This window comes from Saccostrea cucullata, unplaced genomic scaffold (genome assembly GCF_032062105.1).
Source record: "Saccostrea cucullata isolate Sc308-1 unplaced genomic scaffold, CSIRO_AGI_Scuc_v1 ctg3848, whole genome shotgun sequence".
NCBI lineage: Eukaryota > Metazoa > Mollusca > Bivalvia > Ostreida > Ostreidae > Saccostrea > Saccostrea cuccullata.
The window spans coordinates 1-17,287 of NW_026932058.1; the positions used below are offsets into that span (position 1 = coordinate 1).

The 17,287-nt window shown below is 32.5% G+C and overlaps 2 protein-coding genes across 2 annotated transcripts; one reads left to right on the forward strand and one right to left on the reverse strand.

The window, feature by feature from the left end:
- Window positions 1-610: 610 nt before the first annotated feature.
- LOC134234383 (uncharacterized) lies at window positions 611-2,536 on the forward strand. Its single transcript, XM_062716443.1, has 3 exons — window positions 611-836; window positions 1,796-1,977; window positions 2,261-2,536. Exons 1-3 carry the CDS (start codon window positions 638-640, stop codon window positions 2,534-2,536), a joined length of 657 nt encoding a protein of 218 aa, XP_062572427.1. The 5' UTR covers window positions 611-637.
- Window positions 2,537-2,770: 234 nt separating this feature from the next.
- LOC134234382 (uncharacterized) lies at window positions 2,771-8,228 on the reverse strand. The gene is made up of 5 exons (XM_062716442.1): window positions 7,676-8,228; window positions 6,804-6,989; window positions 6,432-6,636; window positions 6,077-6,219; window positions 2,771-3,162 (listed from the first exon to the last, which is right to left on the reverse strand). Exons 1-5 carry the CDS (start codon window positions 8,016-8,018, stop codon window positions 2,771-2,773), a joined length of 1,269 nt encoding a protein of 422 aa, XP_062572426.1. The 5' UTR covers window positions 8,019-8,228.
- Window positions 8,229-17,287: the final 9,059 nt, after the last annotated feature.

Genomic DNA, 17,287 nt, shown 5'->3' on the forward strand with positions numbered 1-17,287 from the left:
AGTACTTTATGAGCACCAGGGACACTGTGTTCGAAACCCAATTGATTTATGCTGTCGATCGAGATATGTAAGTCTTATTGAAATACATTATACATGTATTTTAAGCTGTACTTCATGTAAATAAAATGTTTTTGTATATTTAGTCCCCACCAATTTTTTTTTGTTGTTCGTCGGACTAAGAGAAGCCTGCAAGTGATAAAAAATATTACTTTATATAAAGCCATTATTTTACAGAACATGAAAAAAAAAATGAACATACAATAACATTGTTTCTGGATTTTAAATTCAACAGACGTAAAATACTAGTATGAAAATTATAAACGGAAATAAAACAGGAAGGATCACAGCATTCTCTTGGTGCCGGGAATTTAAATTTCTTTAGTTTTTTAATGAGAGCGCGCGAGATCCACCGAGCAAAAAATTGAATTATTGTGGCCTTATTAAATGTTTGTAGAATTTTCGTAAAGTAGTGTATTAATTTTTTTTAAAATGTACTATTTCATTTCGTCATATTTTATAAAAAATGAATTAATCTTATTACAGGTATAGAAATGGATCAGCATTTGAAGGAATTTCAAATGCATACAATGATGTAAATTTTGGGGAAGACTGGTCAGTATATAGCAAGGTTAGAGTAATGGACAGAAGGCGATTGTCTGAGGCGTGGTTTAAATGGCATTTGATAGAAATGAAAATCGGTTTGGGGGAGAGAAACATCGATACCTTGGTGTGTTCTGAAGTCGATGCTGAAATACAAAGGCTTCTCCCAAGGATACATGAACACTTTACAAAGAAATGGTCTGGTAGTCATCATTGTGACAACTGCAAGTCAAAAGGTGTGTAAATTTAGTTAATATTTAAGCTCGGTATATATTACGTAATTTTTTTGAAGATGGTTTTTGTGGAACAACTTCATCGGTCCCCAAGAAAACTCGCTAAAATTTATTGTCGCCGAGGGCGAATTGAGTATGTTTATGAAATAAGAAATATTTAAAGGATAATGATCTTTCGAAAACTGTAGAAGAAATTTTTTTTTCCTAAAATAAGAGGTCATGAACCCTAATCATTCATATAGATTGCAGGACTATGACGTGTATCTGTAGTCCCCGCGCATATAATTTTCTAATCCTAAACAGTCGAATAATGTAAGAGGACTAACCCTTATCTCATAAGTGGGTGCAAGACTAACCCTAATCAGTCAAATAACTGTGCGAGGACTAACCCTAATCTCACAGGTGGGTGCAAGGCTAACCCTAATCAGTCGAATAACTGTATAAGGACTAACCCTAATTTATTAATGTGTGCACGACTAACCTTAATCAGTAGAATACTTGTGCAAGGACTAGCCCTCATCAGTTCAATGACCTAAATGCTGTTTTGTAGTCCGATGAGCGCGAGTATCTTGTTGATTTGGGGGCTGTTAAAGTCTACCTCCGTTGACCGATACAATTTAGGTTAATTCTTATCACCTTAAATATATTTGAATATCTTTAATTATTGAATAAATGTACTCATTTCATTGAAACAACAAGCAATATATACCCTAAATGTGCTCATCTATCACGGAGTTAGTACCTAAAAATTTTATATTCTATTATTTAAATGAGTGTTAATTAATTGAAATGTGAGAAACATTTTTAAATATACCCTATTATATCCAAAATATTGTATTTTTATTTTAATTAACATTGTGTAAGGTGAGGTTTCGAATACAAATGGTTTGCGTTTAGACGTTTCGTGAGCAAAAACATTGTATAAATTTTAAATAGATTTAAGATACATGATTTTTTTTCAGATTGTAGTCAAGCACTTATCATAGATGGTCATATGAAAGGCACCAGACTAGTTTGCGACTTTATGGAAGGCGACATTTGTTGTGAGGAAATTGGAAGCATTACGGTTGGTTGTAATCAGACGCCTGTCAAAGGTTCCTACTTCTGTGTAAATCATCAGCATTCTCTTATGAAGGTTAATAAGGTAACGTTTAAATATCACTGATTTTTATCATTGTGAAATAATACTGTATTTTAAGAATATTAATCAGGAAATAGATGAACTATTCCATTTTCTTTCTCCTTTAATCTCTCTGTTTTCTCTTGTCAATCCATTTTTACCCATCCCACCATAAATCTTTCTCTCAAAATAAATGTTTTCAAACTACGATACGATTGAACTTTAAAAGAAATATATATGTCAATATCGGTAAACAAGAATACGAAAGAATCTAGTTGGGAAATAATTTTTTTTTCTTGACATTTAGATTGAAACGCAACCTGATACAGATGAGAATCAACATTCACTGCAGTGTAAAACAGAGAAAAGGAAACAGGCAGCTAACAAACACCGGTCCGCCGGAATATGCTGTGCGGTATACAACTGTGGGGTAGTTGTGGGTATAACCGAGCTATTTGGTTGCGAATCACTTTCGCAAGTATATGTATTCCTCACTTGGCTTTGGCATGCTGTGCAGCATTTTCCACGATTATTTGCTTATGATGACGCCTGCCATTTAAAGCGCTATGTCAACAGTCGATAAAAAACAGCGGCAGGAAAGTTCATTGCAAATCTTACAATGGTGGTGGATAAAATGCACTTTAAAAACCACGTTGACAAATGGTGCAAACAAAATGTAAATCCACACAAAGTTAAAGAATTTTGTGACTTAAACACAGAAGCATGTGAACAGACATTTAAGTCTCTCCCACCTCCAACTGGCCGTTCGTTGTTTACACCGCCAAAACCCGTGTCTGCTAGCTCTTTCATGTGTTGTTTAATGTTGTTTAATGGTATCGGCGCTAGACCTAGAGCATCGTGCAACGTCTTGGCATCTGACAGCTTTACCGGGCCAGAGAAGGATTTTCTTCACCAGGGCTGCGTTCAGCAAGTCAGGTTTGCTGTCGTTTTCTTTACTATATCCAGCAAGAATTTTCTTCTGGTGCAGGAAATAGTCATTTAATGCAATGCTCTGTTTGGTGGCGGACTCAGAGATAATCTTGTCCAGGGTCTTCTGTCGCAGATACTCATCCAGTTTTCTTATGAAGTCCTCGTTGATCCTGTCCGAGTTTGCCTCATCAATTTCATGAAGTGCGTCTTGCGCTTTGCATATAGCCTCAATGATCATGGCCAATCTGTGGACTTGGCCTTTGGCTTTGCCAATCAGTCCTGTAAATTTTATACAGTGTTTTATAATTCCCGATCCCAATTTTCTTTTCTGTATAATTATGTATTGTACGTACTGTATTTATATAATTATCATGTTTAATTACGACTTTACACCCATTCTCAATATAAGGGCACAAATGCCTCTCTGATTTTTTTAAAAAAATAAAGTTCAAGAAAACAATTTTTCTATCAATTATCTTTGAAAGAAAGTATCTGAAGATTTTGTTTCCAGATTTTTTTTCATCAAATTATAATACATGGAAAAATGACAAGACGATAAAGCAGAGGGTGATTTTATTCAGAAATGTAGCTTGAAATGTACGTTACTCTTTCTTCAATGTCCAAAAAGATAGGTGAAAAAAAATGTAGTCATTAAAATCACAATTGGAATAGCTCATCTTAACACCAGCACATCCTACCAACTCTGTCAGCAAAATATTTTCTCGGCATACGAACGTGCGTTTGATTTTTCCTTTCAAAAAACAATGGTTACTTTTTGATCCAGATGTATAAAAACATTTTTAAAATATATGCTTTAAATTCTTCTCTCTGTTTTGTTTAGAGCGATCAGTTTGGAATCTTGTCATTTTCTATAGATATTGGAACCTAACATGTACATGTAGTAAAATTCTATTTTGTACGTACTGTCTTTTTTAACATATATCCATGCCGATTTAGAAAACTTACGTAAATGTAACGTACATTTCAAGATATATTTCTGTTTAATAGAAAGATTCAAATTCATCTAAAAATTCATCGTTTTGTTTCAGTTTATTAAAAAAAAGATTCTCTATGTAATCACATTGTGTTACATGTCGCAATCACCACTATAAAGACACGATTGCCTCAAAATATGAGTAGGTAACGTACATTTCAAGCGTGTAATAATATGTAAATTAGTAATAAGAAAATTTTGAAAAAAAAAGCAATTATTGACATAAAAATCATTTCAATGAAGCGTTTTAAGACAGTAATATAAGAAATCATAATGTAACAAACGAGGTTATTTGTCACCAACTACATGAATGTCACGTCACTTCGGTAACGTTCATTTCACATATTATTGGAGAGTCCCCTCCACCTCAGTTCATTACCATTCTTTTGTGCTGTTTCGCTGAAATTGACACCGGTCGTAGCCTAGTTACTTCTACCTGTGTGCAAGGGTACAGACAAAAAAATATAAGAGTCAGACGTACTTTGCTATGATCTGACAAATGCTCGTGTTTGGCCATTGCAACTTAACATAAATCTATTCCGAATATATCCATCGACAGTTTGTTAACAATTTCATTTAGTATGTTGCAACATCGTTTTTCAAAACACAAACATACGTGCTTTTCAGCAGATCTGGAAAAATATAACCCAAAATGCAATGATTCAAACAAAACTGAGTATTGTGTGCCTTTCAGTATTTGAAATGTACGTGACCGTCTTGTGTTCTGGGTTTAGGCCTATTTGTTTCTTTTTTTTTCTATTTTTTGTTTCTTTTTTTGTTTTTTTTTACCAATTATAAGCCTATGCATACATTGTTTTATATTATCAACAACAATTAGATAAATATTGACGAAAAGTCGCATATCAAAAGTAAACAAACTGCAAAAAGGTTGCCAAAGATGACTTTAAGACACTTCGAAATAAATTTTCTAACATGTGGTAACAGTCTAAAACATTTACGAGGATTAGGGTGCATTTAGATGGATTTATGTGGCCAGTTGTCAAATGGATTTTAACGATAATTTTGTTTCGCAATTCATTGACTAAATTAAAAAAAATGTCAGTTAGAAATACGTTAAATGTACGTTACCGTACGTAACGTACATTTCAAATATAAAAATCAATTCTCTTCCACAAGCGTACGTTAGACACGCAATATATTGATACTATTTGAACTTGCATATCATAAGAAATGCATCATACAGGTTTCGTATTCAGAAATATATACCAGGTATCAAAATTGTATTACATATAATTGACCTTAATATATTTTTTTTCCTCAGCAGAAACGTTTCTTTTCATTAATTTTGGGATTTAGCCGACCTCCAACCTTTGAAACTTTCCTTTGTGTACACATTTCAGTGTGTGAAAGTATGAGAATACATGAAAATTCGTGCGAGATTCACTTAATTCGAATTTCATGGTAACGTACATTTCAGTCACGTCCATTTCAAATGATCACTTTTCATGTAAAAAATAATTTTTAATTGTGTTTAGCAAAACGTCTTTGCCAGTTTACAGGATACAAGGGGTTGCTTATTCAGAGCCGTCTCATATTTTCTACTTAATATATATTCTTCATGGAAGAATATAGGTAACGTACATTTCTTTCTTATCTCTACGATTGAAAATGTCTTTCATTCCGTAAACATATTTATTGAAGTTGCTCAAATTGTTCAATTTTTTGTTACATTATCTAAATAGGAGTAATTAATCTATTGAAATTTCAAATTTAGCCCATCATTAAATAAAGGAGAACAAAATTATCAGGTGTATAATCTTTGTGTTTGTTTGTAATGTGGTTGAAATAGAATTCAGCGACAGGGACATTGCACAGTACAAATTATTTATTATCACAAAGAAAATGTATTTATTGTTATGAAAAGAAATATATATGATACAAGGTTTAACTTATCAGAAAATTTTTACTTAAGAATCAAAACTATATATTACACAGAGGGGATTCAGAATAATATTTGCCTCCGCGACAGTAACGTACATTTCAAATAGGCTACTATATTTGAATTTGGAACTCCTTAAATACTCTTTCAGATCGATAATTATATGAATATTTATTCATTGTTATATGACTATTTATAATGTTAATTTAGAAATTACATCAGTGGTATTTCTTTTAAATGAAAATGAGGCGACATTATTTGAGCCCTTATATTGAGAATGGGTGTTTAAAGAAAATTACCTGACAAGAACGTATCATTTTGATGGTTTGTTTTGAGGAAGGTTTGTTGATCATTGTAGTACTGTTTAGCAATAGCTAGAGCTGATGTTCCGTAAGTGTACAAATTAGTTCCGACATTCATTTTCTCCACTGCATAGAACAACCTGAAATAACATGAGAAATGAGGGAAAAAATGCATAAATCCTTTGTGGATAAAATGGACAAATAGGCACATTGATATATGATTTCCATGGGCAATTTTATGCATCAGTTATACTAAAAAAGAAGTACATTGTAGTGTGGTCTAACTGAAGATCAGTAATAATTGAATACGGGTTGTATTACTACACGTAAAAGATATAATTCATAATAGTACTTTGCCAAGCTGGGAAGGTCCTGCCTAACCTCCTGTACTTCGTCTGCAAATGAGAAGACTGGTTCCGGCATGCACATAAGAAATCTGCTATACAGTCCATCGTTGTTGTCGGAAGTTTTTCTCTCCTCGTCCAGTCGTTTGCAGATTTCTCCAGGGTGCGACATTCCGGTCAAATTTAAGACAGGACAAGGAATTGCCGTGTTGCCTAATTTATAAATGAATTTCAATTTGAAGCAATTTTGAAGTATTTCAATTTCAAAGCAAAATGTATGAGCTCGATGTAACAGATATATATTTATTATATCATTATTATTATATTTCATAATCATTAAAATTATTATTATATAAGATATATTGCAATACTCTACATACTGTTGCATGTCTGCCGTTTTAGGGAACCACCATTGTACGCAGTAAGATAAATGGTTGTGTCGTAGTCAGACGCACTGCCGGATTTATACAATCCAAGACTTGTTTGCCAAGTTTTTAACTCGTCCCACATCATAATTTGCCTGTTTTCTTGTGTTAGTTGTTTCAAAAGTGATTCCACTGTTGCAGCTACAACACAAAATGTAAAGTTTATTTAATAATTTTTTCATATAATGCTATTATAAAAATAATATGATTTGGAGATTATTACAATTTTTATATTCCTTCCTTATCAAAAACATTTCTGGGTAATTTTTTTTCTTTAATGGGCGTGCCCCTTTTCCCTTTTAGAAAAAAGTAAGTGAATACACGATTGATATGTTGTATTTGTAATTTTTAAAAAATAAAGTCAATTTAATTATGCCAATGTATTAGGAAACAGCTATATGTGTTTGTGCCCCATCAATAAAACATTCGATGATCCCCCTTTTTATAGCTTGTCAATTTTTCATAGTTGATAGTGCCCTGCAACTGAAAGTGTATGTTCTTGCCCCCCCCCCCCCCCCCCCCCCCCCGAACCACACCCAAACAAAAATGCATTTTATTGGTCTGGCATAAATGTTAATTAATGAGATCATTTTTATTAGCTACTTTCCCCATTTATATTTGTACAGGCACATTTATACATTGTTACGGTGTAATGTGTATTTATGTATAATTCATTTAGTGCGAATCCTTAAGGGAAATTAATAATTTACAACAAATATTTGATTCATATTAGCAAACAGATAATTCTTAGTTGTTTCAATTAAAATCACCTAAGATATGTCTTAAAACAAGCTGGTTGTTGTTCTAAAGTTAGACAAAAATCTTACATTGGTTAATTCGGGAGTTCTGAAAGGGTATCCCCTGTGCAGATTCCACTTCTTGAATGGCTCCCTTTATGATTTCTATGGCAGCAGATTTGTTGGTGCCGGTAAATCCTACTGTAGTGGAATAAATTATTGCCGGCTGCTTCCAGGTTCCCCAAGGACAAACTACAGATTTTCCAAGGAAGTGTCCACAGGCAGCTAAGAATGGTGGAAGCAGAAACTCGGGCGGTATGCTGTTAGCGGAAGAAATATTTTCCAACATATCTCCAGTTTTTTGATCGAAAACATCTCGAACGGATATCCTTTCTTCGTAGCATTGTTTAGATCTTGATTGGAATGAAAACATTATATCAGGATGTCGTATTATGAATCACGGATGCTTTTAAAATTATAGATGCTTACACGGTATGCACCTAACGTCAAATAGACGTTTGTTTTGTTTTGTTACTAATTAACGTCACTAGGTAACAACAGGTAACGTCATTAATCCGACGTTATTTGGCAGTATTTTAATTGCGGGAATTGTATTATTGAAATCTAAAGTAAGAGTGATACAGAAGGGGGTGATTATGAAATAAATGTGTTTAACAAAAATGAATGAAACATGCAACTAATTATTGAATTAGATTCAGAATATTTACATGTAATTATATTATTTTAATTTATTGATCTATTTAAATGTTCATTTATTTCATTAGTTCTAATTTATTTATTTTACAATGAAATTTATGAGAATTATGCCAAAATAAAAACAAAATGGAAAGCATAAATAGTATGTCATGGGTAAAACTATTTGTAAATTAAAACGATTTATTTTAATCATTTGTTTTCTGGAATTAATGATTTGTAGAATTTTAAAATAATACTGCCTCATGATGTTGATCTGTATATGTATGACGTCATAATCATAGTGTAAAATATAACGTGAAATATGGAAAACCGTTGCCGAATTAAAAAAAAAATTGCAATGAATTTCAATGCTATACTGAGACCATTTAGAAGGCTGCAGGACATTCTGACTTGCGTCAATTTAATGAGAATTTTTCCGAAGGGTTTAAAAAATCGTGAAAAAATCATAACTGATGTGCTAAAAAGAACGACAGGAGAAAATGAATATTCAAAAGAAGAAGTAACTTTGGCTACCGAAAAAATGGAGGAGATACTGCCTAGATATGGGGATGCACCAATGATAATTTGTGAAGATTATGTGGAGAGGGAAGTTCTGGATTTTATAAAGGAGAGTGGAGCCAATGGTGTGGGTTTGAGAAACCTTTTCCCCCCGGTAGATGTCTGTTGCGGAGCAGTTTTGCATTTCCGGTCTTCGTCGAAGTGCACAGTTTTTGAAAGGAATGGCGGGGGAATTCCTGGACAGCTTCATACTGGGACATGTAAAAAATGTAAAACTGTTTACTCATTAAATTCCCTCAAGCACGGAGATTTAGAAACTTACTATAATGATATTTTGGGACAGCAGTACTTTATGAGCACCAGGGACACTGTGTTCGAAACCCAATTGATTTATGCTGTCGATCGAGATATGTAAGTCTTATTGAAATACATTATACATGTATTTTAAGCTGTACTTCATGTAAATAAAATGTTTTTGTATATTTAGTCCCCACCAATTTTTTTTGTTGTTCGTCGGACTAAGAGAAGCCTTCAAATGATAAAAAATATTACTTTATGTAAAGCCATTATTTTACAGAACATGAAAAAAAAATGAACATACAATAACATTGTTTCTGGATTTTAAATTCAACAGACGTAAAATACTAGTATGAAAATTATAAACGGAAATAAAACAGGAAGGATCACAGCATTCTCTTGGTGCCGGGAATTTAAATTTCTTTAGTTTTTTTAATGAGAGCGCGCGAGATCCACCGAGCAAAAAATTGAATTATTGTGGCCTTATTAAATGTTTGTAGAATTTTTGTAAAGTGGTGTATTAATTTTTTTTAAAATGTACTATTTCATTTCGTCATATTTTATAAAAAATGAATTAATCTTATTACAGGTATAGAAATGGATCAGCATTTGAAGGAATTTCAAATGCATACAATGATGTAAATTTTGGGGAAGACTGGTCAGTATATAGCAAGGTTAGAGTAATGGACAGAAGGCGATTGTCTGAGGCGTGGTTTAAATGGCATTTGATAGAAATGAAAATCGGTTTGGGGGAGAGAAACATCGATACGTTGGTGTGTTCTGAAGTCGATGCTGAAATACAAAGGCTTCTCCCAAGGATACATGAACACTTTACAAAGAAATGGTCTGGTAGTCATCATTGTGACAACTGCAAGTCAAAAGGTGTGTAAATTTAGTTAATATTTAAGCTCGGTATATATTACGTAATTTTTTTGAAGATGGTTTTTGTGGAACAACTTCATCGGTCCCCAAGAAAACTCGCTAAAATTTATTGTCGCCGAGGGCGAATTGAGTATGTTTATGAAATAAGAAATATTTAAAGGATAATGATCTTTCGAAAACTGTAGAAGAAATTTTTTTTCCCTAAAATAAGAGGTCATGAACCCTAATCATTCATATAGATTGCAGGACTATGACGTGTATCTGTAGTCCCCGCGCATATAATTTTCTAATCCTAAACAGTCGAAGAATGTAAGAGGACTAACCCTTATCTCATAAGTGGGTGCAAGACTAACCCTAATCAGTCAAATAACTGTGCGAGGACTAACCCTAATCTCATAGGTGGGTGCAAGACTAACCCTAATCAGTCAAATAACTGTGCTAGGACTAACCCTAATCTCATAGGTGGGTGCAAGGCTAACCCTAATCAGTCGAATAACTGTATAAGGACTAACCCTAATTTATTAATGTGTGCACGACTAACCTTAATCAGTAGAATACTTGTGCAAGGACTAGCCCTCATCAGTTCAATGACCTAAATGCTGTTTTGTAGTCCGATGAACGCGAGTATCTTGTTGATTTGGGGGCTGTTAAAGTCTACCTCCGTTGACCGATACAATTTAGGTTAATTCTTATCACCTTAAATATATTTGAATATCTTTAATTATTGAATAAATGTACTCATTTCATTGAAACAACAAGCAATATATACCCTAAATGTGCTCATCTATCACGGAGTTAGTACCTAAAAATTTTATATTCTATTATTTAAATGAGTGTTAATTAATTGAAATGTGAGAAACATTTTTAAATATACCCTATTATATCCAAAATATTGTATTTTTATTTTAATTAACATTGTGTAAGGTGAGGTTTCGAATACAAATGGTTTGCGTTTAGACGTTTCGTGAGCAAAAACATTGTATAAATTTTAAATAGATTTAAGATACATGATTTTTTTTCAGATTGTAGTCAAGCACTTATCATAGATGGTCATATGAAAGGCACCAGACTAGTTTGCGACTTTATGGAAGGCGACATTTGTTGTGAGGAAATTGGAAGCATTACGGTTGGTTGTAATCAGACGCCTGTCAAAGGTTCCTACTTCTGTGTAAATCATCAGCATTCTCTTATGAAGGTTAATAAGGTAAAGTTTAAATATCACTGATTTTTATCATTGTGAAATAATACTGTATTTTAAGAATATTAATCAGGAAATAGATGAACTATTCCATTTTCTTTCTCCTTTAATCTCTCTGTTTTCTCTTGTCAATCCATTTTTACCCATCCCACCATAAATCTTTCTCTCAAAATAAATGTTTTCAAACTACGATACGATTGAACTTTAAAAGAAATATACATGTCAATATCGGTAAACAAGAATACGAAAGAATCTAGTTGGGAAATAATTTTTTTTTCTTGACATTTAGATTGAAACGCAACCTGATACAGATGAGAATCAACATTCACTGCAGTGTAAAGCAGAGAAAAGGAAACAGGCAGCTAACAAACACCGGTCCGCCGGAATATGCTGTGCGGTATACAACTGTGGGGTAGTTGTGGGTATAACCGAGCTATTTGGTTGCGAATCACTTTCGCAAGTATATGTATTCCTCACTTGGCTTTGGCATGCTGTGCAGCATTTTCCACGATTATTTGCCTATAATGACGCCTGCCATTTAAAGCGCTATGTCAACAGTCGATAAAAAACAGCGGCAGGAAAGTTCATTGCAAATCTTACAATGGTGGTGGATAAAATGCACTTTAAAAACCACGTTGACAAATGGTGCAAACAAAATGTAAATCCACACAAAGTTAAAGAATTTTGTGACTTAAACACAGAAACATGTGAACAGACATTTAAGTTTGTTTCCAAATTTAAACATGCAACGAAACATATGACGTATGCAAGCTACAATTTATTTCATTTGATTATGTGCAACATGTACAATGAAGACAAAATTATAAAGAGTACAAAGAGAATTAAACTTCAAAGCCACTAGAAGATAAGTAGGAAATCATGTAAACAAATGATTAGAAGATAGGTTAATTGTACATGCTTATTATTTGAGGAACAGATTATATATTTATAGATCAATATATGATTAATATTTTTAATAAAAAATAAATTTTAAGATAATTTCATACAGTTTTTGGAATATTTAATAACGATTTTATTATTCATCAATTCTTTGTCATCGATGTCGCTATCGACGTCATAATCATGACAGCGTCGGCTTACATAAAAGGCTTATGTTTTGATTAAGATCGATATCGACGTCGATATCGACATTCAATTTTCGATATCGTCGATATTGACATCACATTAGAGTCAATTATAGTCTTTGTCGATATCGACATCACATTAGAGTCAATAATTATTATAGTTTTCGTCGATATCGATGTCGATATCGACATGGCATATGAATCAATTATAGTTTTTGACGATATCGACGACGATATCGACACCTAAATGTCGATATCGTCGATATCGACATCAGATTAGGTCTTGGACATATATGAATAGACTTGGCATGAAGCAATTGATTGATTGATTGTATGTTGTTTAAGTCCCTCTTGAAATGGAGACGTCACCGTATGCCGATGAAGGGCTTCAAATTTTGACCTTTATTCGGCACGCAGGGCCATAGAGCAATGAGTGGTCTTTATCGTGCCAACGCCTGTCGTGACACGGGACCTCGGTTTTTAAGGTCTAATCCAACTTCACTTCAAGTGCCGAGCGCATGGCGAAGGAACAAATGCTACCCATTTTTTTTATCAACTTAGGTCTGTCGCGGCCGAGATTCGTACTCACGACCTCCCGATAACGAAACGAGCGCTCAACCGACTGAGCTAAGGAGCTACCGTAAACGGTTATAAACCAAGTGTTGTATCTCATTGTTTTTGCTTTGATCAGCTACACTTCAAATACAGTACTTATGTGACAATGAAACTAATCGAAACATTATACAATTATCATTTTTAGTTATATATAGGTAGTAATTTGACAAGCCTGATATTTTTTAACTATAATTAAATAGTTGCAATACAAAAACATTTGAGTACAAAAAGGAATTTTCTGAAACCTATCATCAAGAACAGGTAATATACGGAAAAGAAAAAAAAATACAGATTAGGGTTTTGATATGATTAAATGATAACATTCTGAATGCATTTTTCTCAAATTTCAACATATCTCTTAAAGACAGATTAAAAATGTGCTTTGGTTTTCATGGATAATTCAAGATTTAATAAAACCTATTTAACTGTATCCTAAAAAAGACGAAAGTGTAGATTTTTGATCTCTTTCTTAATATTTATAACAAAATATCCTGTGAAATCTAAACTTCAAAATTGTTTAAGAAGTGTATGTGCTCCAAAACATTTTGATGTCAGCATTTCATGTGACCATATAAACGTGTATCTCTTTTTCCTGAAATGATGTAAAAAATGATATGCATTATCACTTGTGACTATTTCTATCCTTCTCTATATTTAAAAAACGCTCATTGTCACAAGATCGCATTTTATTAACTGCTTATTTGCCACCTTTCACAGAATCTTTCTTCTACGTTATCTTCCCTGTATACACTAAATTAAAGTGAACAAGTGTTGAACATGTGTGTATATTTTCAATTTATTACATAACTCTAATGTCATTAAAGAAACAAAGTTATAATACATCTTTCTTCACCAATCAAGGCCACTTTTTAGATGAAAGACCTACAAAGAACGCTAAATCTAGTTTTCCGCATAAATAAAAGACCATGCATGGCATTAGGCGTTATTTCTTATAGTTTCAAATGTTATTATTTTCAAAACGCCTGCAATTGATTTTAAATATTGTGGAATTCAACAAAAAGTATATATTCATTACAAAATATGGGTGAAAATAATTGAAAAATATAGTCGTTACTGTATATAAAATAATTATGCATTACATTTCCATGTTATGGAAAAACGGACCCATTGCACTTTAAACATAATGTAATGTGTACAATCCATTTTTATTACAATTATACATTACAAGTACAGTGCACGAGGTCTAGTTTATTTTGCTTGACGAATTCACTCACTATGACAACAACTTATCATATGCATGAAATAATTTCTTTATTATTGTAAAATACTTGTTTATTTCACATGTGTTGACAGTTTGAAAAGTTCTAACATCTACAGAATCATATAACAGGATTTGTAAACATTAAGCAGATATCAAACCCTTTTTATTGAATAATGCAATATATTAACTTTATGGCTGACATATTTTGTTCTCCTGTGTTGCTATATTAATATATATTATTTTACTTTCTTATTACAAAATGCAGATTATTTAATGTATTTTTGTGATATCTCATCAATCCTAACTTGAAAATCAAAGACACAACATATTTTTTTTCCTTAAATGTGTATATACAACTGATATGTTTTAAACGTCAAATTAAAGACTTAAACGTTATTGAAATGGAATGTTATGTTAAAAATTATTGCCATTACTGTATGATAACTATATCGTATGACGTTATAGCTTTCTTGATTCTTTTCTATTTTAAAACTAAAGTTGAGGGATTTCTTTTGGTTGGTTCAACATGTTATTTTTAGGTACAACGCATCGAACTAGAATGTATCACACGCAATTACACAGCCATTGAAAGATAACAAGCGAGAAAAGACGCAAATGATTTGATTTTTTTCCAGGTCCTATTTGAATACATTTCCTTAAAGTATTGATTAATATCTAAACGGAGTTTTCACTTTCATTTTTAAGTAGTTTCATACCTTTCTTGCTCTTAGATGCACGTTCATCAGGAAATAAAAGTTATTCATCTTAAATTCCATCAAAATTTTAGTAACATTTATAACAACTTTGAATGAAAGATAAATACCACTTGCCTTGTATACCAAAGTACTCATTACAAATCTACATCTAGGTTCCCAATGTCCCTCATCGTGCTCATATTCATGTTTTGTTTAGATTAAAGATGAATCATGGAAGATTATATACATTGAACAAAGCTTTACCTACTTTTCCTGCTTCAATCAAACTTTCTTCCATTTTTCTGTCTGTTCAAATTTTCTAGCTATTGTTTCTGATTCGCATATATAGCTCTTCACAATTGTACGACTTCTATGTATCGAAGGGGGATGTTTTTTCGTCGTGTGATTAGAGGGAACTGATAGAATTCTATCAATTTTTATTGATTTTTTTGTTTAAAAAATATAACTCTTCTGTTAAATTGTACAGCATATCTTTTTTAAAGCTTCTTATTATCATATTTAGTATTCTTTTTATTAAGATAAAACCTGAAATTCCGAAAGTAGGTCACATTCTGAAACTTTTCAGAGAATTCTTTTTACAGATATTGTGGTGCCAAATCTTTCCGGTGAAGGACTTCAAATAGTAGACATAAACTCGGCACTTAGGGTCATTGACCAGCGAGGAATCTTGTATGTGCCAACGCCTATCTGTAATGAGACAAGGAATCTCAATTTGTACACTTTCATCCAAAGGACTTACATTCACCTTGGGATTCGAACCCACGGGGTAAGGATCAGCTTCTTACTCCGTTACTTTAGAGTTAATGATTTTACAACTGCGCCACACTAGTTACAACTTTAAGTTGTGAAGTGAAATAAAATGAACTAAACCAAATTTAAGGTCAAATTTCGATTGATTCTCATTGGAAGTTGTTCACAAAGCCTATTATGAAAGTATTTATGATGCATTATAAATATTGTGTGTCAATGTAGTTGTATGATAAATCAGTTCCTTATGGGATATATTATCTCATAATCTACAAATTTTAATTATAAAGAAGGAAAAAAAATTCTAGAAGGTTTTTTTTGTGTTAATAACTACTATTTAGTATTGTGGTAACAATTACATGCACATTATGCAATAGTTTTCTGAAATGCACATGAACTAGTATAGGTCTATGACGCAGGTACTATTTATAAAATAATTTTAACATTTGCCGGTTGATCAATTGCTATTGGTAACTTCCAATCAGAGGTCGAGAAAAAATCCTGTCTTGAAGAGTTCTGCGGATCTGTTCAATGACTTAGAAACGTGTAGCCGACAGGAAAATAAAAGGAGGGTTTAACCATTGAAAGTAAGTAAGACCCTGCTTTACATAATATATAAGTTCGATTATTTCTGAATGATTACTATTGTATAACGCCGCTTAAACAATATTTCAGCCATAATAAGATATATTTTAAATTCAAATATTATAATAGTTCGAGATCCGGGTGTCATAATTATATTTTTACAAATACAATGGTATATTGGGCATTTGATTTATTTTCCATTCATCCCATTCAACGTTGTAATCTGTGGAATTAAAGAGCTAGACTTGGTCTGATAAAATCATTTAATTATTATTCATAAAAAAATTAAATTTCTGATAATCACACATATAAGTGTAGGAAAGGTACATATATCTGATTTTTCGAAAAAAAAAGTGGAAACTCCCTTTAGATATTAAACAATATTCACATATAAGTGTAGGAAAAGTACATGTATCTGATTTTTCGAAAATGAAAGTGGAAACTCACTTTAGTTATTAATGTAGTAAAATGCGTTATATCTACAAATAAAAATAGTTGCGTCCATTCAAAAAATTCTGCCACCTATAGATTTAGAGAAGCTGAATGTCTTGTGACAAAATAGTCATACATGTATAGACATGGACATAGGAAATATTTTTTCTGATCTAAGTCGAGAAAAAAATAGGTAGCAATTGTTATTTCGCCACGATCTAGACACTTTGAAGTGAATTTTGCGGGTCCTTTGGATGAAACCTTAAAAACCGAGGTCCCCACGGGCCGTGTCGTGTCATGGCAGGCGTTGGCAAGATAAAGACCCTCACTGCTCATTGGCCCTAAGTGCCGAGTGAAGGTCAACATTTGAAACCCTTCATGTATATAATTGTACATGTAGTGACGTCTCTATTCTCGATTTGGATGTAAAACAACAATCAATCAATCTTGGAATAAGTTTGGAGTTCCACCTCTCATGCAAACCTTACATGTTTAATCAAAGACAGATAAGGGAAAATTTTCTATATTTTACAAGAAACGAAGACAAAACATAAAATTATTTTATTGTATCACAACTTAAATTATTTAAACATTAAAGTTTGGTGTCGAATTTACAGATCTCGTAAAGATATCTACAGGAGAAATAAGATTAATATATAAAAGCAACAGAAGGAAAGATACCAAAATCCAGTGTTAATAGATTTTATG